Source organism: Phaethon aethereus (genome assembly GCF_964289735.1).
Source record: "Phaethon aethereus genome assembly, chromosome: 1".
Classification (NCBI taxonomy): domain Eukaryota; kingdom Metazoa; phylum Chordata; class Aves; order Phaethontiformes; family Phaethontidae; genus Phaethon; species Phaethon aethereus.
In genome coordinates, this window is record NC_138575.1 from 218,441,276 (window position 1) to 218,466,600 (window position 25,325).

General features: G+C 43.6%; 1 protein-coding gene across 3 annotated transcripts in view; it reads left to right on the forward strand.

The window, feature by feature from the left end:
* Positions 1–1,035: 1,035 nt before the first annotated feature.
* Positions 1,036–25,325, forward strand: part of TENM4 (teneurin transmembrane protein 4) — a gene marked incomplete at its 5' end in the record, with an annotated part of 367,633 nt that continues 343,343 nt past the window's right edge. For all 3 annotated transcript variants that reach the window (XM_082013817.1, XM_082013818.1, XM_082013819.1), the window contains 2 exons: positions 1,036–1,258; positions 5,602–5,871. In XM_082013817.1, the coding sequence (XP_081869943.1) occupies positions 1,036–1,258; positions 5,602–5,871 (493 nt within the window). The remainder of the gene's footprint in view (positions 1,259–5,601; positions 5,872–25,325) is intronic.

Consider the following 25,325-nt stretch of genomic DNA (forward strand, 5'->3'; position numbering starts at 1 on the left):
TGAGAAACTCAGTCTGTAATTACAGATTTTAAAGTTTGGTTTGTGGGTTTTTTCAGTATTTTTCCTCAAACCAGTTTAGATATTCAAAAACATATTTTACCATCTTGTTGCAAGTCATTGACTTTTTCTTTTTTCTGTGCCTCCTGTTGCATTTAATAAACGTAAAGGAAAAAGACAATTTGTTAATTATTCTGACAAATCCACTTTTAATGCATGTTTTATTTCTGATATCAATTCTCTGTGTGTGCAGGTATGTATGTTTGCATACCGGTGCATATATACATTGGTTTTCCCACAGGCATATATCCCAGGCCATGCTGTCATGTGAAGCAGAGCACTATCATTTATTTATACTTTCCCAACTCTGCTAAATTGTAATATATTTCCAGTTCAGTAAAGACAAGCCCTCTGAATAGGAAGACATTTTCATCCAATCTCCATCCGTATCTCACCCCTTCATTCTTCTTTCCTCCCTCTCCTTTCCCATTTGCCTTCTTACACTGTCTCTTATTCTTTTGTTCATTCCTTCTAACCTCACGATGCATCAAAACACTTTTAAAACTATCGGATGGCATTTTTCCAAAGTCCTCTGGCTGCCCAAACAGAGACATTTCAGCATGGCCTGATTTCCCAGAGATTAAGTGACTGATGTACCGAATACGTGCCTCCTGGAGGTGTCTGAGCCACTTCCCATGGAAAGAAGACACAGAAATTCACAACCCCTAAGTGCGTGCCAAGTTCAGACAGATGCAGGTTGCTGCGTGTATGTGTCCCGCTAGCTGAGGCAATTATTAAATGACTCACACATAATTGAGGCTTGCTTTCCATCGGTAATTGTTCTAAGAGGGTTTTCCTGCAGTCCATTAAGTAATCTTTTGTTCACTGCAAGAATGTATAAAGGCGGCAAATTAGCCTTCAGGTGCCCAAAGGCGTGAATGTAGATCCTACTTCTTTTATTCTCTCTTTCAGGTTATTCCAATCTGACCACCACGCAGACGTCATTATTTTAATGTTGAATACTCAGACAAGGGTGCCATGGATGTAAAAGAAAGGAAACCGTATCGATCTCTGACTCGGCGTCGCGACACTGAGCGCCGCTACACCAGCTCTTCAGCTGAGAGTGAGGACAGCAAGGTCCCCCAGAAGTCCTACAGCTCCAGCGAGACCCTGAAGGCTTATGATCAAGATTCCAGGTTGACCTACAGCAATCGGGTCAAAGACATGGTGCACCAGGAGGCCGATGAATTCTGCCGAGCAGGTGAGTACATGTCAGCAGATGCTGCTGCAAGCAGCATGAGTTAATCAGCTGGGAGCTGGGGCTGGGTGGGAGGCTACCTTTGAAGGACTCTGAGGTCAAAAGCAAGACATAAGGAAGAAGAGCATCAAGGAACATACATCTTCATTGTACTGCACAGACGTGGGATGCATGTAAACCAATGTCCGGGATACCACCCACCTGTGTTCATTAGCATCCACTAAGACACATTTTCTGTGTCTTTTAGTCTTTCTGCCTCCAACAGCCCTTTTCCACTCCCCGCCGTGAGACCAGACCCCCTGTGCACATGCGGCACAGTACTGACACGGCTTGGAAAGTCCCTGCCGGCTCAGGAGACCTTTTCACTATGCCATCTGCCTGCTCTGTCATGAAGGAAGTCAACAAGGATGTCGAGGCAGAAGACAACCAGAGGAGAGTTCCACTGTCCACACTGTCCATCTGGGGTACAGCAAAACCCAAGAAGCCTGGAAGAAGGGAGGCAATTGAGCTGCAGACAGGATGAACCACCCTCAGTGTTGCGCATGGCCTGCAGGCTATAGATTTGAGATGGAGACATGCTCCAGTACTAGAGGAGTGGTAAAGTACCACTTTTAGAACTTTTGGGACTCCGTTTAGCAAATCTGGGTCACAGGAGCTGCGAAGATGTGGAGGTTCATGGGTCAGCATGGGCTCCACAGTCCTAATAGAGATTCCAGATATTCTCCTTTTTATTGCTAGCCCGAACACAGAGCAGCTATAGTTTCACTGCTGCTGTTGGCTGCGTGAGGTCGATTTCTGGCCCCTGTTATAGTCTCATCTTCATTTTTCTGTAGAGACACAAGTAACTTAGTTCAGAAACCGAGCAGGGCTTCACATAAATTATTTTTAGAAGTCCATCAAGAAAAGCATAAAATGGCAAAGTGAGTCCAATAGAGTAGGCAGCATTCCAGACAATGAGCATAAAATAGCTGACCCAGGCTCCTCGGAGCAAACCCTCTGCAGTTTGGAGAAGCCAACTCCCCAAAGGGAATGCATACAACTGCGTTCATTTAACTTGGGGGCTGCTTAATTTCACTCTTCAAACACCATGCAGTTGTGGTTTTGGTGCAAGACTCATCTTTAAAGCATGCACAAGCAAAATGACTTGCAGAAGTATCTTTGTGCTTTGGTGTTTGTACTTCAGAATAACTGCAACAGGCAAGAATTAACAAAAGAGCAAATAGGTGTTGTACATAATACTTTGCCATCGTAAAAAGAGCTTCCTCTTAGCAACTCTGAAGTACTTCATCCACTCTAAGGAATCTACGGAGTTATAAAGAAAAGGAAACCTTTTAGGTCATTGAGTTTGCTCACTTCATACAATATATTCACCATGCAGGAAAGATGTGAATTAGTACAGGTCAGCGGTTTTCAACCTGAGGGTCTATGAGGCCATGCAGGTCCGCAGACTTCTCCTAAGAAGCCCACAAAAAGATAAATAAGAAAAGCCAGGCTGTTGACAGGGAGTATAAATTTGCTATACGCAAGTTCATACTTGCCAGGGAAAATTTTGTAGGGTACTGAGAAATAGTAAAAACCACTGGTCTAAGAGGCTGAAATGAATTGAGAAGTTAAGATTAACCGTGTCAGGGCACAGTTCTACTTCTGATATATCACCCACAGATTTTTCAATTTATGATTTTCTCCCAGTTTATCCTGAGAGTCCCAAGACTGGCCTGAAGAGTGCTAGAAATAACCCCAGACTTTCTGTGTCACATTTTCCACTGGCAGAAAGCCATGAGTGGACCCCACTTTGTGGCGCGGCTTGGACTCATGCCAACTGAAACCGAGCCTTATTAGCTTGCTCGACATCAACAAGGCAGAGTGAATTTCTCTCCTGCATTGGTTTGAAAGGCAGAGGAGGGAAACATTTCAAATTGACCAAATAAATTCAGTAAATAAACAAGTCAGCATTTAAATGGTTTTAGCTAGAGTGAGAGTGCCAGCAAACATGCAAGTCAGCACAGGAAAAAATAGAACAGGTCTGAATTAAAAAGTCTCAGATATTTATTATCTTCCTTTTATTGACTTGAGTTCTTCCAGCTTAAAAGGCAACAGTGAGCATAGAATATGAAAATCGATGCATCTCCTGCTGTTTATTGCAAATAAATTTGATTTTCAGTTAATTGTAGCAGTCATTTTTCATAATTTATGAGCTGCTGTTACTGGAGAGCATCAGTCATGCTGTACATTGATGTGTCTGATGATGTTGAGTGTGGCTCGTTTCAGGGAAAGGTGGAACTCGCCATCAGTGACTCAAATGTGCAAGTAAAACCAAAAAATTATGTTTTCCACTTCTCCATAGAGGATGGTTTAAAAACTATCTGGCCTTGCACAAAAGTCAAAACTGGAAGAGTTGAGCGAAGTCTCTGGAGAGATGATACTGCTTCCTTGCATTTATAACTTGGGTCAAGTTCATTTGCTGCCTCATGCTGTGGAGTGGTAGAGGACGCTCTCTCAGACTGCTTTGCAATCAAGTTAAATGGATTAATTTGCCACAAGCTTGCACTTGCTCCTGGAGCCAGGCCCTAGCATTTGATGGAGGTGTGAACCCCAGGCAACCTTATCTGACCACTCTGTCTGAAAGCTTCAATCTTGTGTGGTCAATTAAAAAGGTGTGAAGTTCATGAATGCTTTATATAGTTTGAGTGTTACCAGCTGTAGGTCCATAACCAGCTGAACCATGGTTATTTCCTCCTGAGGTCAAACAGTTCCTTCCCTGAGCTTCACGTGGAAATGTTGTCCAGTCCCATTATCCACCTTGCATTCAAACATCTTCTCGCTGTTCACTACGAGCTGCAAAGCCAACTGGATGAAAAAGTGTAGTAAAATAGCACCTGCTTGGGCCCTGATGATCATTCGATGTGTGCTATAATACAAGACCTGCCCCATGCAGCAGGGCTGAGGGACAAGCCAGGGTTTCCACAATTGTCAAACCAGGCTCTGGAAAAGTAGAAATCTGACTATTTCTATTGGAGACACATTTTCCACCGTGTGATATTTAACATCAACACATGGAAACATGAGGAGAGCCACACGCTTGTGTGGTTTTGAGCAGGGAGAGAATCATAACTCAGTTTTGGATGCAATCTCGAGGTCCAGACTTGATGAAGAGATTTCAATAATCCGTAGATAAGAACTTCGCTGTTCAAAGCAAGGTTTGGGCCTGAACTTTCCTGGAGATCATGCATTCAGGTTTATCTTGTTGAAATATGTCTGAGCTGCAAACACCGCTCCAAAACTGAGTCTGTGGCCTACGCATATATTTGGCAGGTTCCACTTCTCATTTTATTGCAGGGGATTTACATATTGAAATAATGGGAAGAAGCCAGCTAGACTGAATTTGATCACCGGTGTTGGTATTTGGCCATGATCCAGGGCCTGATGCCTCCTACCGGTTATAGACAAAGTTCCTTAATCCACCCCATCACGGTGTGCCATAACAGGAGCTGGCGTGCATGACACCGTTTAAATGCACGGTGAGGGTAAAGGCATTCACGGGGGGCCAAAATCTTTTAAAGACATTCAGGGCTGAAAAATAAAAGCACGCATTAATAAATAAATGTGGATTAAAATGGAGCCACTAATTGCTCTCCTCAGTCTCCTCGTGCAACTTTCTGAAGAAAGTGTGCTAATATTTGAAGGCTCATTCACGTCGATTTGGTCTGAATTTGAAGCTCTGCAGGTAACTAGACTTGAACTCAGGAGTAATTTTTCAGGTTATATTTTTAGTCAGCTAAACAATTGCATCCATTCGCAGCCAAATAACCTCTGCTGTGACTGTATCAGAATGAATAGCTAAATCGAGTCAAGGTGTGAGCGGTCAGCAAGGGGAAAGTGAGATCGCCAAAGGAAATTTAAATCCCCAGTATGGAATTTCAGGGATTTCAATGAGCAGAACTCACTTAAATTTCCTATTGTAGTACAGCTGGCAGGTGTATGGTAGGACTTTTGATCATTGCATGCCTCCTTTTGCTTTTCTCCCAAGAAGATTACTTTTTGCCTCTCCTGAAAAATTCCCCCATTTCTCCACCTGTCTTTGCTTTCAAATTTGATGATTTCATTAAATATGCCCTGAGTTTTTGCCAGGTTCCAGAAGCAGGAATTCAGCTGCTTTTTGGTCTCAGCATGTTCAGTTGATCTCCCACAAACCGAGACCACAAAATGGGAATTTTTGGTATGACATTAGGGCTTGGGAGTTGCTGTGCCCCGCTCGAAGACAGAAGATGAACAGTTCTGCCGTTAGCTTATGCTAGATGAAGCTGTCTCCTATTAAAGAGTAACCAGGCTGCTGTGTTTTCTCCCAGGAGCCAACTTCTCTTTGCGAGAGCTGGGTCTTGAAGATGTGACGCCCACCCACGGGACTTTGTACCGGACTGATATTGGGCTGCCTCACTGCGGCTACTCCATCAGCGCTGGCTCGGATGCAGACACGGAGGCAGACGTGGTCATGTCACCTGAGCACCCCGTGAGGCTCTGGGGACGCAACACCAAGTCCGGACGCAGCTCCTGCTTGTCGAGCCGGGCCAACTCCAACCTCACTCTCACCGACACGGAGCACGAGAATACCGAAACCGGTAAGTGGTGCCCGCGCGTGCGATGTCAGCCGCGAGCTCTGCCAGGAATGCCTCTTCTTACCACTCCACCTTAATCTTCCGTAGGTTTTGTGTTGGGTTTTTTTATCAGAATCAGTGAAAACACTCTTCTAATAGCCCCATGTCGTGGCCTTTTGTACTGTCCTACAGAGTGTTTGTTAATAAACTGCTGAGAAGCTCCTACTTATTTATCATGGCGACAGAGATCATTAAGTGGCTGTAATACTCTCTCTGCTTTTTGTAGCGACCTTTCAGACAAAAAGCATTTAAATCTCCCCTCCCCTGGCTGATGCTGCTCTTATCTCTGCTACAGATTTTCGGGGCAGATAATTTCCTTCTTTTCCTTGCCGGTTCCTTGACAGGAGCCGTTTCATTTATGTAAATCGGCTGACTGCTCTCTGAAGGAAAACGATGGTGAAATATTTTTAGAAGGCTTTTTCTTCATGCGACATAAAAGCTGAAGGTCACAGATTTTTTATCTCTGTAACTTTGTGTCCCCAGCCGCGGGGACTCCTGCATGCGTTTTGTAGGTCTGCGAACCTTTTGGTCAGCAGTTCTGCCAAGCAGTGTAGGAAGGAGAGAGGATTTTGATTCAATTGCAGCTTGACCCGAGGGTTCACGCAGCCTTATATGCCTTTGCACCTTTAATTCAATTATGGCACAGCCTGCTTCTTAATATAGCCACTGCATCCAAGTCATGAGGAGGTTGAGCTCAGCATAGAAAGCTGATGTGAAATGACTGTATTGCTTTTTCTCTTTACGCTTTTTGCCACAGTATTATAGCGACAAATGATGATAAATTTTCCTTGGGAAGCCATGACACGGTGAGACATACACCACCCACATGATTTTATGTTTAACTCCAACAAAATTACAGCAGGAGCTTATTAAGTTTCTGCTCAGAGATGATGCTATATTAGGCAAAGTTCAAAGATAAATGGCCTTCTCTTTAAAGGATGTACAGAAGAGTCTTTTAAAATTGTCTTTACAACATTTTTTAAAGTTTCTTAGTGTGGTATCTTACAGGGTTGCACCAGTTAGGACAGGCAGACACGCAGTGCCAGATTATATTGTTTTCCTTCCAAGCCTTGTGCTTTGATAAAAAAGCAGAGGGATCATCAGGGTCAATTAGAGTTTTGTACACTCCCAAGAAATCACGAGAAAACAAGCAAAAGCAATAACCTTGCACTTCCATCCCATTCTCCTGCATCCAAAGCTCGCTCTTGTGCTTTCCATGGCGGTGTATGAGCAGCTGTGATCCGATCCCATACATTTTTCTTTCCACGCCTACTAAGAAAAGCAAAGTACAGAACTGTAGTCTTGTTTGGTTTGGTGTTTTTTTTCTTAAGAGAGAAGAATTACATTAGCTGCTGGAGTCTTTTTCACTGGTTTCCATAATGCTCTCTCTACATGTGCAAATGCAACTTTGTACCTACGGATCACTTACAAATGAAATTATATTAGCAACAACACATTAAGAACAGGACATGCCTTGAAAGGCTTTACTGAAACTAATAACAGAGGCACTAGTACTCATGTCAAGACTGAGACAACCTCCAATTCCTCTTCCCTTAAATTGAATGACACACTAACCATTTGCCGAACCACCATTTCATTGCCATTAGAAAAAGGAAGATAGAAAGGAAGATAAAAGGAAAATAGAACATACCTGCATGTTTTTTAAGTGCTGTACAAATGTAGGAGTTTCTTTGGACCCTAGGCATTTTGCAGTCTCAGATGTTGAGTGTTTTGAATGAGAAGAGCTATATCATACTCAAAAATACCAAGTCTGTGTAGCACCAATAAAATCTAGAGAGCGGTGCTGTCTAGTATGTAATAGTATTGTTCACATTGACAAAAAAACTGGTGATGGAACTCAAGCAATCATATTACCATCCAAACCATGCTGTTGGGGAGCTTCAGCTGATAATTAGGCTTCCCTGGGAAGGAAGCAGAGACATCAGCCAGGTTCAGGTCAGAAAAACTAGCCCAGAGCTGAGAAAAATACATATCATTTCAATACAGGGATTGCAGTTGAATTGGTGGCATAAATGTATCCAAACAAAGGTTGCAAGGGAGGAAGAGAAGAAGGACTAAGGACAAGTCTTAACTGTACACAACATTTGGACATTTTCATTTTGTAATTGCAAACACAGATAAAGGTCTGAGAAAATTTTGCACACAAATCCCTCACAACCTGAAACCTGCTGTTAGAGAAAATGAAGCTTGAGATCCTCTCAGAAATTTTGTCTAGCAAAGGCAAAGGTTGCTCTGTTTTTCCTCCCTCCCCACAGAAGCAGTGTGACTCTGGGCCCTCCGCTGCCAGCTATCACACAGGCTATTTTGAGAAATCCCAGATTTATAGGAGAAGTGTTTTCAAGAAGACATGAAATTTTGCTAATGGCAGCATAAAGTAACATAATGCTATGACTCAGTTTACAGGATACCTTTATTAGTCAATGTTATTTGTTGACAGTATTGATAGAAGTTGTAGCCTTTAGCTGAAGTCAATATGAAGCTTTATGAACCTGCCATCAATAGAAGATTTTATGGGGCCCATTAAACCAACTTTTCCGATGAAGGTTAACGTCAGCGATTTTTATGCTGTTCATTATTTATCCAAAATAAATAATCAGAATTTACTTCTGATGTTTGTAAATCCAAAGCTGTCAAAGCGCGATTCTACCGAGACATTTATTTGTGTTCTTAGAAAATGAGAGGTCTGGCTGCCTTGAAAAGCAGGTTTGCTTTTATTGGAGGAGTGGTGATGCCTTGAAGGAACAGATAAGCTGCTCTGTAAGCGCAGCCACAATCCACCTCTCTGTCTTTAAGGAAACCCATGAAGTGGTCTGGTTCCATGGTATATAACAGTCCATAAATCACTTGCACAGGCAGCTGGCACGAAAAGCCATGCGTTGCTTTATCTAAACTGTTCCCAGGCTTTCCAGGAGGTTGAATACTTTTACCAGGTTAAGAGTTTGTTTTCACAGAAGAGTTAGCTTGAGTTATGCCTTGGCATTGCCCTGAGCTCAGATCCTGCACACCCAAACAGCTCCGATGGCTTTCCCTCCGCTGGGCACTGCTTTTCGTTTGACCTGGCTGGTCCCTTTGCAGAGTGTGGAGACAAGAGGGGACCACTCGAGTTCCTGCACCTCATCTGGGGATAACGCAATCGCTCCGTGCTGCTAAAGTCGCAGGCATATCATGGAGCTCAAGCGTTATTCTCCAGCGTGACCACCTTGGCTGAGCTGAAATTGTGAATTCGCATTAACAGTCCAGATCCACGCGCAGGCAGGAGTTCGATTCCTTGAAGCCTAGCAATGAAGTTAGGAGAACCTCTTTCCTATACTAGTTCACACTGTTTCTCAGCAAAACTGATGCAAGTGAAAGTTCCGGAAGTGGTCATTTGGATCCGAGCCTGGAGTTAACTGGTGTCACCTCAGGTAACCCTGAAAGGGCTTTGTAGTGAGCCAGCAATTGTTTAATATAGAGAAGAGCACAATGAAGGAGAACAAGGTAATAGTCTTCCACAAATCGACTTATTTTGCAACAATCCAGTCACGTACTAAAAGCAAAATACTTCTAATCATAAAGACGTCATCACAAAAATACAGTGCCACAAAATAACTTCCGTTGGATGGCATCACTGAAGGTCTCTGCTCCAGGCTCCTGCCTAAGGCAGGGCTAACTTTGCGGTCAGATCGGGTTGCTCAGTTACACGTTGAGTACCTCCCAGGATGGAGAGGCCACAACCTCTGTGCCCTGGTTCTGGTGCTGATCACGCCTGCTGTGAACAACTCTTCTCCTAAGAGCTAGTTGGAATTTCTGCTGCCGCCACTCATGTGTCCCATCCACTCACCAAGCATCTTCAGGAACAGCCTGACTCCGTCTTCTGTATATCCCCACAGCTAAAATAGTTAAAAGACAGCAGCCAGATCTCCCTTTAGCCATCTCTTCTCAGAGATGAACAAAGCCAGCTAGATCCTCCTGTCCTCGCAAATGGTTAGTAGGCAGTTAGGCACTGGAAGAGGTAGTCAGAGGAGTCTGAGGAACTCCAGTGCTAAAGGGTTTTGAGTGTAAACTAGACAAATAGCTGCTGAGAATGCTCTAGATTGGGTGCTGCCTCGGTCAGAGCGGCTGTACACGCTGGCCTCTTCGGCTTCCCTCTTCCTCCAGTTTCAACAGTTCGTAGCGTTGCTGAGCTTTCTTTTCATGCAGGACCGTTCAGACTGGGCTTTGGGCATCTCAGGCTTTTGTACCGCCCAAGCACTCCCAACGGACGTAGGGATGCACAGTGTTTGTGTGGAAGCACCCATGAAACAGGCTCTGAATATTTCCCCGGGGTCTATGAGCGAGATCTTACCCCAGATCCGCCCAAACTGTTATGAATCATGCTGGTACTCTCCAGATAGACCCGAACATGAGACATGGGAAGAAAATGTAGCTATTCACATATAGAATCACTTCCCACAAAAAAAACTCCACTCTTTTCTCTGCCTTCAATGTCATAAAGAGCTTACTGGTTTATTCAGCGCAATCACTGCAGGATTACTTTAGACCTGGGCTAACTGCGTTTTTAAAAGTTGTCTTTGTGAAAGGGAGATTGCAGCCTTTTTCTGAAAAAAACCCCACAAGTACAGTTTAACTTTCAGCCCTTCCGCAGAAGTTGAGGCAAACTAAGGATTCACTTTAGTTTTAATCTGGGAGCAGTGTTAATATCCAGCAAAGCACACAGTTGGTTAAATATGGGAAGGAGCCGGAGAGAGGGGGAGCAGCTTTCTTCGTTAGCAGGACGTGTCAGCAGTGATTAATGCCATGTACATGTGCAGAGTGGAGCTGATGTTTCTCTCTGTTGTCATGTCCTCTTGGGAAGAATGTGGGCAGTATCAAGAGGCCAGAAGGATCTCACAGGCAGGACGAGTAGCATCAAATGGCTTGAGACAGTTCAACCGAGATGATGCTCAGTTGTGATATATTGTGTAAAGAAATTCTTGCAGCAGAAGTGTTGCTGAAGTGTGGCATTTTCTTATCTAGCGGACTGAGAGGGTGGTAGATATGAACTAAAATTTCAGATCTGGCCACCCTGGAAGCCAAAATTCAGGTTGCAGGACCCCTGCTGTCAAAAAGTGCTGTGCTGCAAAGTCAAGTCCTTCTTTCATCTTAATAATTAAAAAATATCTAGGTAACTTAACTTCCTGCAAACAATTCTGCATGCATTTCCTATGTGCGAAAGGGGTGAGAATGGCACTGCTGGACTCCAGCCTCTCATTTAAGCATGAACTGGATGCAGGTACGATCAGCCCCAATGCTTCCACCGTGCACCTGCTGGTCATCTCTGCTTAGGAAGAACAGTTTAACCTCAAGGTCCATTTGTCTTTGGCTTCACCTCTGAAATCACCAGTCAGTGCCAAAAGTGGTGTGGTGACTACAGCAATACAGACACTTACTGGTGACAAGATTAAGAGCACCAATTCATTTTACATTGCTGGTCCCACACCCTACAGAGAGGAATAATTTTTCTTTTAGTCACCACTGTTCTGGGATGCATTTAAATGAGCTTTAAAACTGTCAAGCCAACAGCCAGCCCAATATGCAAACCTGCTCTCCAAGCCTTACCGACTGGACTGGAAAGGCAGTGAATATGTTATGGTTAACTTTTGCTTTCCCATCAAATAAATTGCCTTTCTGGAAAATTCTCATAGGTTTTTGTAAAACTGAAGCGTACTGGCAACCAGGAGCTGGCAAGCTCACGATAGCTCTGCCTGCTCTACCATCACAGACCCAACTCTTAGCCATTTTAATTGACATAATACATGATTTAAAGAGCATTTCTTGCAGTAACCGCCACACTTTCTGCTTCCATGGTGCTTAAGCCATTACTGGTGCTGGAAGGAGTGCTTAAGAGCCTTCATAGGAAATTAGGACTCGATAGAATTGAATGCTTATAGAAGATATTTAGAAACACAGGGGTACATTACAGCAAGAAATAATTAAAGACAAGTCTTTCAAACAGGGAACACCAGAGAATTTATACAATTTTATTTCTCCTGGGTAGTTAAGAAATCTGACGAATGCTTTCACTTATTCAGTGGTAGTTTATACAGACCTCCCTGAAGCCTTTGAATACTCCCACTGCCATCAGCGGTATCAGATCAGATCCTCGGTGTTTTTGCAAAATAGTCTTTGTGCCAGCGTGGTATAAAACTCAGTACTCTTGGTTAAACACACCACAACATGCTGTTCGCCGCTAGGTTTCTTGCGTACATTTTGGCTTCTTATTAAATCAGAAAGCTGTCCCGATGATCAAGACACATGCTCTAGAATTTCATCAGCTTTTTCCAAATATTTTCTCTTCGGAGCTCTTGTACAATAGCTGAGGGAGCTATAGGCAAATGGTAATTATTTCTGGTGTTTTTCGTGTTCCCTTTGGCTGTCCAGAGCTCGTCTCCCAGTGTTGTCTGTACTTGTCACCAGAGGTCTTGCAGGTTTCTCCTAAGTAGCTCTGAAGCTCTGCAGAGGACGGATTTTTACTCAGTGTTCTTCACATTCACCTTCCTGTTTCCCAAATCCTGTTGACCCAAATCACTGGCCCAAAACACAATTCAATATATCAGTGCAATCAGCAGTGCCAGAATTACTGTGTAATCTTAGCATTACAAATTTTTTGTTAATACCCCAGCTGATAATCCATGGTGACTTTTCTTTTTATTACCGTGTTTTGCTGAGTAATTTCCTTTCAGGTTTCATACACTCTATTGTTAATATTGTTATCGTGGTTGCAGCAACATCATCTTTTTTTTTTTTTTTCTCTTTTGAATTAAATGGTGCATTATAAAGTACTTCCATTAAATGAGTGTGTGCTCCCGACATGCTGCTTCTGCAAACCACGTAGGCAAAAATGTGACACTCAGACTCTGGAGAATTCAGAAAGGAGATTTAAAAAAAAAACCAAACATTCTTCACAATAAATGAAAAAAAAGGAATGTGCTATGAGCTATACTTTATTAAGATTCCCTCATGCCTTTTGAGTAGGAGAAGACAAGAATAAATTAGAATTACCCGGTCAAGATCAGGCATCTGCTGGCTGTCATCTTTCACTTGCTTCCTATCAGTTGTAACCTTAATATTAACAAGATGTTTCAGCTTGAAATAAAAATTAGCCAGAACCCGTACCACTAAAGATCTATCATCGGTTGCAGAAGTTAGTGAAGAGCTACAAAAATGAGTAGCAGATTCAGAAGGGAATTTGCACTAATCCCCTTCCCTGTTTCAGCTCCTCAAAACTCTTACACTGCTCCTTTCCAGGTAGGATTTGCAAGCAATTCCCCGTTTTAACGGTACATGGGGATTGCTTGGATATTGCAAGCTACTAAAGCCGCCTTACAGAGATATTCAGAGAGTTGGTGATCACTTGAAATGTGAAGGTCAGGGGAAGGAATGTGCCTTCAGGCTCTTCAACCATAAAGACACTAATATTCCTACAAAGAATAGTAGTCCTTAAAAGGAGACTTTAGCTACATGACCACCCCAAATGCTACATTCTCCACTGAAAAATGGCTCCCTTGAAGGCTGTTATATCTTCCTTACTGGTGATACGACTTTCTAACCACCAACATTCTTGATGATGGATTCCTTGTATTTTCTGTCCTCTTATCTTTTTGGTCCTTTTTAGATATTAGCCCTGACATGCTTCTTGAAAGTGGAAAGGTGAGGCACCACTTTACGTCCTCACAAGACTCTCTGAGAAAGTTTTACCGTAACGGGAGAGTAAATTGATGGGGTATAGGGCAACAGACCCTTAATCTCCCTCCCTATTCAACCAATCCCCTGTCCACGGGGTGTAAAACAGCCTTTCACATGAGGATGCCACTGTCTCTCAGGCAGGATTCAACCCATCTGAGAGCTGAATGTCCCTTTGGTAACACCTAGCTCACCCCAGGGCCCACAGAGAGAGCCAGCGGCATCCGTGCTCCCAATTTAGGGGGTGGAGGTACAGGGGATTAATCTGAGCTTAATAATTCAGTTGCTGCATTAGTGATTGGTATCTTGATTTTGTTCCACGGTGAAGGAATTCCCACTGATTTCCAGGGCTAATCTATCTCATCACTGGTCTGTTTGCCTCTAGAGAAAAATAACTTTTTCCTTTTTTTTGTTGTTATGTTTATTCCCATACGGTGCATCCCGTAGAGACTGTATTTCCTGTAGTACTGTAATCTGCGTCTAAAAGGATGCTGACATTAAAACCCTTCACAATGTTCCTCTGCTGTAATGAACTGCAGTTGAGTATAGGTTAGTGTGTAGGTTTCACGTTGTTATTATTATTGTGATGATGGCGAAGCCATTAAACAGGGAAAAAAGGCCCAAACTCTAGAAACTCATTTATAGCCTGAATGCTGGGGGACAGGGCATGTAGAAAAAACATTAACAGGCAAGAATTTGCTGTTCTTTTCAATTATGTGGTTAATTTTTGTCCTTTCCTTCACCACTTTAAGCTGCTTTGCCATGGAGTTTTTTATTTTAAGGAAAATAATTGCCTGTAGTACTATTGCTGGCAAGGTGCCAAGAATTCTGGAAGTAAATCTGTGCATTTCTTACGCTATTTCCGAGTGCCATAAATAACTTATTTTGGTGTGAAAAACCCTGAGGGGGGAATACAGTTAGGTTCAGCGCCAAAAGACCTATTGCTCTTTTAGTAGCAATGCTTTGCTTCCAGCCTGTTTCTGTGTGCAATGCCAACGGGGAATGGCTAATGCCACCGAGTGGAGGTCACAGGCAGGACGCTGAGGGCCATCAGAGCTGTCGTGGTCACCGGCGCTTGGCTCACGACGGACCCGCAGCTCCATGGGCTCGGGGAGCGGGATTTTGCTTCTAGCAAAAACATGAGCTCCCCCCTGAGCAAAGGATCGCGCCCTCCTGGGATAGATGAAGGAGAAGCAGCGTGCAGGAAAGCAAAGGATTAAAGGGATGAATAAATCCAAAGAAGGAAGGGGTGATGGCTTAAGGTTCAAAATGGTCTGTGGCTGAAGGACCCTGCCCTGCGGAGATCAGCCTGCTGGTTAGGTGTGGACCAGGGAGACAGAGCTTGTTTTCCCTTTGCCTTCTCCCCCTTTTCAGCTCCATCCTGGATGTCTAGGGCGTCACACCAAGCTGCAATGGGTACAGCACGTCAATACGCCATCCCAGCCAAAGAGGTACAGCACTATTTCCTGCCCAGGGAAAAGGTGTCCCAGGCTTTCTCCCCGATCTGGCATTTCCAGACATTTATATCCGTATTTCTGAATTCCCGTTTGGACAACTTCATCTGCTTCTGGGTTCAGCACACAGGTCGTTAGTCCACATCTGGTCCAGCCAGTGCCCCTCGAAGTATCTGGCTGTGTTTTCTTCAGTGAAGATGCATCTCCCCCATAAGCAGAACAAAGCCAGAGGAAATAGCACGTTATTTTTGTTTTACCCATGCCCAGAGGTACGCACTGAGCTCCAAATAAAAGAAAGCACAGTGTCTGCCATGAGAATTTGTTCATTAAAATCTTATTGCTTTATTTCTCAGAGGCTTTTGATTAACTTTTAGCAAAAACGACATTTTATACAATCCAGGGCAGTGATTGAAAATGCAGCACTGCCCTAATTCTGCAAAGTTTTCAGTGTTTCCTTGAACCGCCCCGAAAACCTTTACTTGTATGCTCTAAGGTTGTTCTCTTTTGTCCACCCCAGCACAGATAATTTTGAAACACGTATATAAAGAGAAAATAGTAATTTCTATCTGGTACTCATGTAGATTAAACATTTTACAAACATAATTTTTGTTATACCTCAATCAAAAATAAGTCTTTGCCACACATCTAAACCATACAAAGACATTTGGGGAGCAGGCATGCCACAGGACTCACAGAAGGGGTGCTTTTGGGTGGGCGCCGGACTGCAGCTCACGAGGTTTTATCCGTGGCTTTGCCAGAACCAGTGCTTAACCTTGGCTGTATCACTTCATTTCTCTTTCTTTCTTTATCCCAGTTCCCTGTTACAAAATGAGGACGTTATTTCTCTTTTTTCTGTCCCCCCTTTTAAGTTGTGAACCCAACTATTTTCTAATCAAACGTACGGATAGCAGCAAATAAAGCAACTATACTCCAGTTCTATGCGGTAACATATTAAGTGAATTTTCAGTGCTGGAGTGTTTAAAGTGGCTTAGGCGGCCCCTCAAAGACGCACTGAATATCTTGGGGGAGCGAAAAAAACCTGCTTTTTGTTGTTGCTACCGCTGCGTTTATTTACAAGCCATGGAACTGTGTTGAGCAACTGTGAGACGAAGAGCATCCAACAAACCCTGCAGCACGAGCCGTTACACGAAAAGCTCTCCTGGAGATCACAAGCGCTTCCCAGGTCCTCTAATGGTCACAGGTGCCCAGGGCAGTTGCTGAAAACAGCATGGAAGGGTCCAAAATGTGCCGACTCTTCCCCGCCGCAGCAGCCGGGCGCTGGCTGTTTTCTCCCCTTGCGAGTCCCTCCGGAGGCGAGACCTTTCCGCGCCGAGCTGCTGTATTTAATGACCCCCCCAAAGTGCTACAGGGTTTCCGCGACTCCAGCTTCAGCAGTGGCAACCTCAGAAACGAACTGCTTCATCAAAGTGACAGCTTTCTGCAGTGTTCGGAAACACGTGCTTTAATTTCTGCCCTGCTTTGGCCGCTTTGGGGGGGGAAGAGAGAAAGACTTTTTTTAAACTTAATTTAAGTTAAATACACATTTCTTCTTTTAATAGATAAACTATTTAAACAAAATGGGAAATTATGGCAGCCTCGACTAAGGCAGAATAATCATTCTTCATAATTATTCATATATTTCTTCATTATTCTTCATTATTCTTCATAGTTCTTCATAATTAATCGTAATTCAGAATAACCCGTTAGAGACTTGTAAATAATTTTTAGATCATTTCCAAGCAAGTATGTCAAAGCCTTAAGGAAAGTCAAAGCAGTGACCTGGCTGTAGTTCCTGGGCGAGTCTCACCACCTCCAGCCAGTCTGTGCAGGTGCCAGGTCAGCTCCTGACAGCAACTGATGCTTCTGAAGCTGGAAAGGGAGATTTTTTTTTTTGCACATCAAGTCACTCAAGTAGATCAGCTCAATGAGCGTGCACACAAGTGAGAAATCCCCCAGCAGCTGAAAAGGAGGGGAAGATCTGCAGAAAAAAAAAAAAACAGAGACAAGAGGTACTACAGTGACTTCCAGGACATGTTATACCTGGGAAGAAAACTTGCTTAACCCTCGGGCAGCCGACCCCGTGCCCTTGCGGGGGTTCTCCACCGGTCACGCCGGTGCGAGTCCTCATGAGGTCCAACTCTGACTTACCACCAAGAAAGCGTGATTTAAAGCCTTTCCTTGAGGACGGGGTGCCAGTGCGCAGAGCTGTGATTTCACGACACCCGCGGGATCGCGGCCACGCAGAGATCAGTTCCACCCAAGGCAGAGCAGCAGAAATCCCACCCGACAGAAAACCTCCTCGATTCGAGTCAAATAAGGGCCAGTGGCTGAGGGGAGGGTAGCCAAAACACCTGGGAGCTATTTAAGCCAGCGCTGCCAGCGAGGAAGCAGCATTGCTGAGCTCTCTTGGAAACGCTCTCCTGTTCCAGTCCCCCAGCGATAGCTAGTGCTGCCTTTGTAAACGCCAATTCATTTTCTGCGCGAGACTTATTTTCTTCCCGCATCTCCAGCAGGTTCAAGTACTTTTATTACACTCGGTTTGGGAGGAGGGGGTGAAATTATGACTGAATTCCTGTTTCTATTTAAATGCAGCTTGAAATGAATTCCAAATAAATGAAAAAAAAAAAAATATCCAGCAATCATCTACTGAATAAGAAATCTGTTGTTCACCATTTTCTCTTCATGAAAAAATGTAAAAAGAAGGAATCTGAATAAATGCATGCTAAACTATATAATTGCTGAAATAAATATGTATAGATATAGGATATTCTTTGATTTAGCATAAAGCAGCAGCAAATTATACCAATCAGTGAGAATCAACCAGTTTTAGAAGAAAATAACTGAAAAGCATATATGCAAAACAAGATTAAAACTGATTATTTAAATCAAGATTCTCTGTTTGCCGGTTTAAACCGTGATTACGATTTAAATCAAGCCACCCTGCCACGAATAGTTTAAGGACAATGATTTTTCCTTCTTAGATAATGTGCAGATTTTATAGCCGACAGAGCCTCGTGCTGCTTGTAAGGCACGTGGACGTACCGAACCTCCATCTCCAGCCACGTTCTTCATTTGGTTCTAGTTCGGTTTAGGTGTTTGAAATAGGCGAGTGGCAATGCTTGGCTGAGAGAGTGGCAATCTTGGAAACCCACAAAAAAATCTCCGAGATGCTTTTTCTTTTGGGAGCCTTAGGATGGAAATTAAATTGAGATTCAGTTGCAGCCCCGGAGGCAGGCTGCAATGCTGATTCCCCAGGACTGCGGGGGCTGGAAAAGCAGCCATAGCCCAGTATTAGAGTATTAAGGGAAATGTCTCCCTCTCTCCTAGGTACCACTGCTTTGGATAATTACATTCCACTTAACAAAATTCCCTTTGCACCTGCAGTTGGACGGGGTGTTTCTCCTCCATTAAATTGCTCTGTTTTGCTGCTGTGCTCTACCGAGCAGCTGTTAATGTTCCACCCCAGAGGTGTCTGCAGCTCAGTGATGGGTGAAATGATTAAGGCTAGCAAGGCACTTGATAATTTGGAATGAAAGGTGCTACATAAACATACCCCATTAGTTTTATTAATGCTCAACAAAGCAAACTTTTCCTGTAGCTGGTTCAACTCCTCCTCAGCATTTAATAGAACGTGTTCCCTCTGGGAGAGATGGCAGGTAAATGCAGCACACGTGCTGGATCCATTCTTCAGCTTTCCTTAAAGCAGCCTGTTTCCCAGAACGATGATTTGCCCCCCCACACGCTGGGGGACTGCCGTGAAACGAGTGCTGTGTTTGCAGAAGTTTGAAGGAGTGTTAATCTTGGGCCACTTCTCAGGAAAAGGAAGGTGATGACCTTGGGCATTTGAGACACATACCGTGGCGTCAGGAGAGTAGAAAAATTGCCATGGGCTCAGCCTACAAACAAGAATAGGGAAAGGGCTTAGAGGAATGCCACCTGATGGGGCTATAGAGAAAACAGGGCTTTTCAGGCAAATCAGGCTCCAGTCTTTGAGCATGTTTAGAGTTTTGTTGATAAAGACACGGTTACTTCCACGTTTGCACGTGCCGAGTTCTGCGTGGCATTGGCTCAGGCATCTAGATAAAAGTTGACATAGACATTTATGCAAACAGGATATAGATGTACATATTTGTAAACTGTATGCCTAAACCAGACTTGTGATACACAGCGGCCGGGGAAATGTGTTTTCCTTGTCCCCTTCAAGTCGCAGTATCCCCCAGCCTCACCGGAATAATTCTGGCTGTTGACTGTCCATCGAGTGTGGTTCCCCCTGAGGACAGTCCTTGCCATTTCGTCTGCATAGGACCCCTTCCACTGCTATGCCGCCTGCTCTCCGATCTTGACAAATTTGCTTTCTTTGGTCATTTTCCTTCTGTTGGAGCTGTGAATGGGGAAAGCAGAAAGCAGAGGTCAGCTCGCAAAAACTGCATGGCTCCTATTAAGGCTGGATGGGATATATTTTCATAACCCCCTTTGATGGGTGGCATGTGTGGTTGTGCTGGGGTATCTTCTTTCAGATGAGCTGGTAGTAAATAGGCTGGTTCCGTCATACGAGCTGGTAGTAAATAGGTTGGATTATTAAACCTCTTCCTTCTCCTGTTAGACCTTGGGATTTTTGTGAATTGAAGCAGAGCCCTGGTGAAACAACAGTGGACAGTCCTACCACTTTAGTGTAAATGGATGAACCAAGTCCTCATTTGGTCAAAAACTAGCAACGTTTTGACAAAAAAAAGGACAAAAAAAAAAAAAAAAGAAAAAGAAAAAAGATATTGCTACATTAATTGTTGGATAGAGAGTTTCTGAGGCCAAAAGGGCAGGTATTGGGGCTGTCAGTATTGGAATCCAGTATGACGCTTTTAAAAATTTTAGTGGTTCTCCAGGGAAAAACTTAAATTCTTGGCCGGTAAAGTGCATGGACATTAAAACTAGATAGAGTAGTAGAACAATGCAAATAAAAAGCTGTAAGGACAGGGCCTAAACTGGCACAGCTCAGTGCAGGCAGATGCAATGATGTACAGCTGTACAGGAGCGGAGAGCTATCGAGCGTGGCAGGGTGACAGCCCGGAGGTCTTGGCTCTGTAGAGAGTCCTGGGGTCAGGGTAAGCAGCCTCCCAGCAGCATCTCTGTGCAATGCTCTTGGTGTCTTTCAACTCAGTACTAGATGTCTTGCTGGAAGGCAAACAAAATGACCAGGACAACTGGGTGAAAGCAGCTGTGATAGAAGAGTTCAGGCTAACTTCTCTCTGTAAGCTGCATGACTACGGAAAAGATCAATTTCCAAAGGTATATTTGAGAAGGCGTTAGTGCTTTTTCCTGGGGAGATATTTTACCACCTCAGAACAGAAGCTTTATTTGGAAACTTTTAGGAAGAGTCACGTCTGGACTCTGAAGCAAGTGCAGCCCCCAATCGTTTTCCTCTCAGTCAGTGGAGACTTTGCACTCTCAGCATCAGATTATGGTTGGTTCCACATGAGCACAAAAGGTAAGAGAAGGTATTCAGGAAGTGTTCCCAAAGACACCCTAGACCCTAGCATCTATTATTGCCCCTGAGCAGCACTCCAATAGCTTCATGTCCCCATAGACAGTGATGAACACAGTCCTTAACCTTCCTTTACTTCTTTTCTTCTGGAGTGTCTCACTGTAAGTAATGTTTTCCAAGCCTTTAACGTTCTCGTGAGCCATGCCTTGTTTATCACTGTCCTCCCTGAATTGGATTTGGTTAATTCATTCCTGGCTTTGTCTAAAGTTTTTGCAAATATATTTGCATCCTTCAAGAGAAGAATGTCCAGACCATGGTAGAAATGGGGGGGATGTCAATACCCCTTTTCCCCAGCAGACACAGAGATCAGACAGATTCTGCAGAGGAATCACTCGGATGCTTTCCTGGAGAAACTACTAAAAAAATCTCTCTCAGAGCTGCTTCACAGATTGATGTCTTATCGATGGTGGCATGTGGGGGTTGAAAGGATAGGAGGGACAGATGGTCCATAAGGTTCCTTTGAGCTACAGCCAGACTCAGTGAAGAAAAAGGAAGATTGGTGAATTTCTGGAAGAGCTTATTTCCTCCTTGGACTGAACAGGGTGTTGAAATTCATCCAACAGACTCTGTAAAGCCTTTTGGATTCTAAGAAGAAGACATAGATCTACAGCCTCATTATTGCTTATTCGGCTGTAAAACAAGGGCTGTAAGGAAGGAGGGAGACAATAGGGTTTGCTTCCTTCCTGTGTATAAGAGCTCCTGTCCAATTGAAATTTACTGATATGGCTGTTATGAAATAATTATTTCAGCCTCGTTTCTTTTGGCACAAGTAACTGTCTGATCATTTTGATTCCATGTAGAGAGTTACGTCGGAATGAGTATTTCCAAATAATTTTCCAGGAAAAATTATGTTGGTACATTTCCAAGTCCAGATAAGCCTATGAATACTATTTCAGAATAGGAAAAAAAAAAATTAAAAATTAACAGATTCTTTACTTGCATGTTTTCTGAAGTATGCAGACATAACTTCTACTTGCAAAAATACCGTCTGAAAACTGGTTTAGTAACTCTGTTTTCTAATAATTCTAACTAAGAGTATTCGGAATTAAAGGGAATTCAGACAGTCACTACCAGGGAGTATTTTCAAAACATCACTGTGTTAGGAAAGCTGGTATGGGAATACCAGGAGTTAGGATTTATCAAAGTCCTGTGCAGCCCTGCAGAGAATTAGGAAGTAGTCAGTAATTCTCTTCATCATGACATGCCTTAAAACCTCTGAGATGCCACTCGAAACCATTGAGATTGCAACTCACATGGGCAAGAAAAATTTGGCTTTGTTCCTCTGCTACTGAAGGGTGGTTGTCGGTGGCTGGATATCTGTTGCCCCCATGAAAATGGCACCACATATTCTTCCACACTAGCCCTCTTGCCAGGTCCTGCAAAAAAAAGCCACAACCTTGCCCCAGGGTCATTTTTCCTATAGCGATTGCATGAAAGGTTTCAGAGACGGGTTGTTGCAGCATCTGTTTTACACAGCTTCAGGGGAAAAAAAGAAACCTATTGCATGACTCAGACTCATCCAGCTTCTTCTCAGCATTTGCTGTTTCTTCCACTCAGATTCTGCATTCAGTATCTTTACTCAAACAACTCCATTTCCTCCCTCCCTTTCTTCACCTCTATTTCTTCCTGATGAGCGATTCAGACAGCAAACTGTTCCTCTCCTTCATTCCCATCAGTGACTCCATTCAAAGTTCTGCCCATGTTCTTATTTTGTTGGCAGGGCTATATTCAGTGAACGCATTTGTTTCTCTAGCTAGAGAACAAAAATATCTGCAAGGAAACTCATTTCCCTTCCAAACTGCTTAGCAGAGTAGTGCTGGGAAGGGGGAGGAAAGTGTTTTGTCAAGTGTTAGAGGAACAAGAAAGACATCTTCTCCCCCCTGACATCCCTCCTTTATTATTATTGGGAAGACTCTGTTAGTCTCTCACTTCCTTGGGGACTAGAAGCATCTTGAAAAGATCTTTCATGCAGGCAGATAACAAACTCACTGCAGAGCTGCATCAGAAAGGGAAAAATTACTTGCTAGTAACGATCTTTATCATAATCCTTCCTCCTTTCCCAATCCTACAAAGGCAGCTATCTCTCATATAAAGGCCAAGTCTTGCACTTTTTTTTTCTGGCAAACTACCCGTTGAGCAAATTCAGCACATGTAAGCTTGGCTGATGGCGTTTCACCCAAAAAGTGGGTTGAAGGAGATGACAGCATGGGTCACTATGATTTATTTGAGATAGACTCGATCTGGTAATACACATCACGAAAAAGGCCAGGTCACTTCTGCTCAATGAATTGGCGTGAGGGCTGTTCCTGTAGTGGAGCGGAATCGGTGAAGCCTGGGCCAGAAGTTGAGGGGACTCACACTTCCACTGGACTGAACTCGTCAGTGGAGTCCGCTCGGCTTTTCATCCCACCAGGACAGGAAAACACAGTTACGAGGTACTGTCAGTCGTTGCTTTGAAGGAGACTTTGATTTCGTCTGCTCTGCATGGATGTTAAAAATTTCACAGTGCTTTAATGGGGAGGCTGACCCAGGTGTTTTGTGCTGAAGTGTCTTTCTCATGAGCAACATGTAGTTAGTGCTGAAGTTAGTGCTGAACCAACTGTCCACCATCATCACCAACATTACAGGCAACAACATCCTACCTGTTGCTAAAAGTTAAGACAATTGAACCTCATGAAACTGCTGCAAAGTGGCGGTGTGCAAGCCTGCAAAGTGTGTGTGTGCACAGACAGGCGGTTTGCTGGATGCATTTCCAGCCCTGTCAATTATATCTGCTTGGTGTTGCATGCTCCGTCATCGGCAAGACTGGGACTAGAGCCCAGGGGTCTGACACCCAGTCCCCTGAGTGTACCCAAAATGCTACTGAGCTCCTCAGTGAGTAGGAATTGATCCAGCACTACTGACCCCAGCCCTCTGAGACACTCGAGAAGTGATGGCGTATACCCCTAACACTGTCAGTATACAGAATTTATGAGACTAAAAAAAAATGGTTTCTGGTTTTGGTAGATGGTGAGCCTGATTTATTAAATTCAGGGGAAAAGTATCTGTATATCAGCTGTCTTTTTCACAGATAGGAAAAGAAAAAGCACTCCAAAGTAGCTGTTAATGAAAATAAAAGTACCGTATTAGTTGCTTATGGCCCAAGTAAGCAACGGCCTTAAAGAAGGTGTCCACCAAATAATATTTCACCTGATGTCTTATCATATGATGATTGAAATATCGAGGTCAGCCAGGTTTAAGAGGCTGAAGACTTTGTCAGCACGGTGAGAATGAAATGAAATTTCCCTGGAGATGCTCTCAGGAACAAACAAAATGATTTAGATCTATACATATGAAAAAAATCTAAGCAGCTGCAGAAAGCAAATTTCTGGAGGATCACGATTCAGTCTTCAGTATCCCCCTGCCTGAATTTCTTAATAAACATCAGAGTGCAATGGCTGAAAAGAAGCAGGTATACAGCAGACAAACCCAAAGAGGTCAACTTTTCTGTTTTTAACAGAGCGCTTCCTTTTTCAAGGGAAAGATGTTTCTGCTAGAAATGTACATAAATATATGACTTTTTAATAAGGGCATGTAGCTCATTACCCTCTGCAAATTAACCGTATCTAATCATATATTTCCTAAAAAATAAAATAGCACATTGCATCTGTTAGTCTTCATTCAAATACAAACCAAATATGCATGAGTAGTGTAGTATAAACTGTTCCATCTGTTTCCGTGAATGTATAGTCACGCTGGTCATCCCCCCACACACAACAGAAGGGTCTTTCGCTCTTAGCATCTGTCTTCACTGAAGAACTGCATTTCAACTGGGAGTAGCCAAGCTGGAGTAAGAGCAGCGCTAGTGTAAAATAACTCTTGAGTCCTGGTGCCCATGCTGCCCTGGTCATCGTATGTGCGTGGCTTTAGGATTACTGGGGACAAATCTTTTGGTTTTGAGCTCTGCCGTAGAACTAAGCTTCACCCTAAATTCTTAACGAAATGGTAAAAGGAATTGTTCTTTCTGGGGATATGGAGGGAATTGTGGGAAGGCGTTGGAGGACAGGCATTACTTGAGCGGCACGCTAGACAACGGTCAATGTTAGTGGTTGGTGTGTAATGCTGCTCTGAGTTTCATCCTGTATATATTTCTGAGCAGGTCACTTCAAATTTATTGCATTGACATGTTTGAACCAAGTGGCTTCATGTGTGACTGAGAGGAGGTTTACAAGCAAATCTGAAGCTGCAGCACAGGTTAGTGGTGTGGGAAAGACAAGATACTATTTTTAGAAAACGTGAATTTGCCATTCAGTGTGTGACAAGGTCAACACGGTTCTCACTTTCTCTTGCTCTTTCCCTCTGGTCTGCACATCTCAGCCACTCACACCTGAATTACTGCAAAATCATAACCAGCAATGGCTCTCCAAGAATCAGTTCCTACTGGTGGATCAAAAGCAGTCAAATATAGCCGATATTCCTCTATGCGAAGGGGAAATCACAGTCCATGGAGACCATTGCGTCCATACCAGGGACCGTACTGCAACAGCCTCAGCACTGAGAAAAGCCAACCTTCTTCCCAGCATAGTCAGTCATAGTGGTCACCGTTCCACCTGAACTCCCCTTCTTGCTCATCAGGCTTCAGGATTTGTCTTGCAGCACAAAAACTTGCTTTTTTGAGCTTGAGAAACCTGAAGACCTGCTTGGGACTTTGGTCCTGGGCTAGT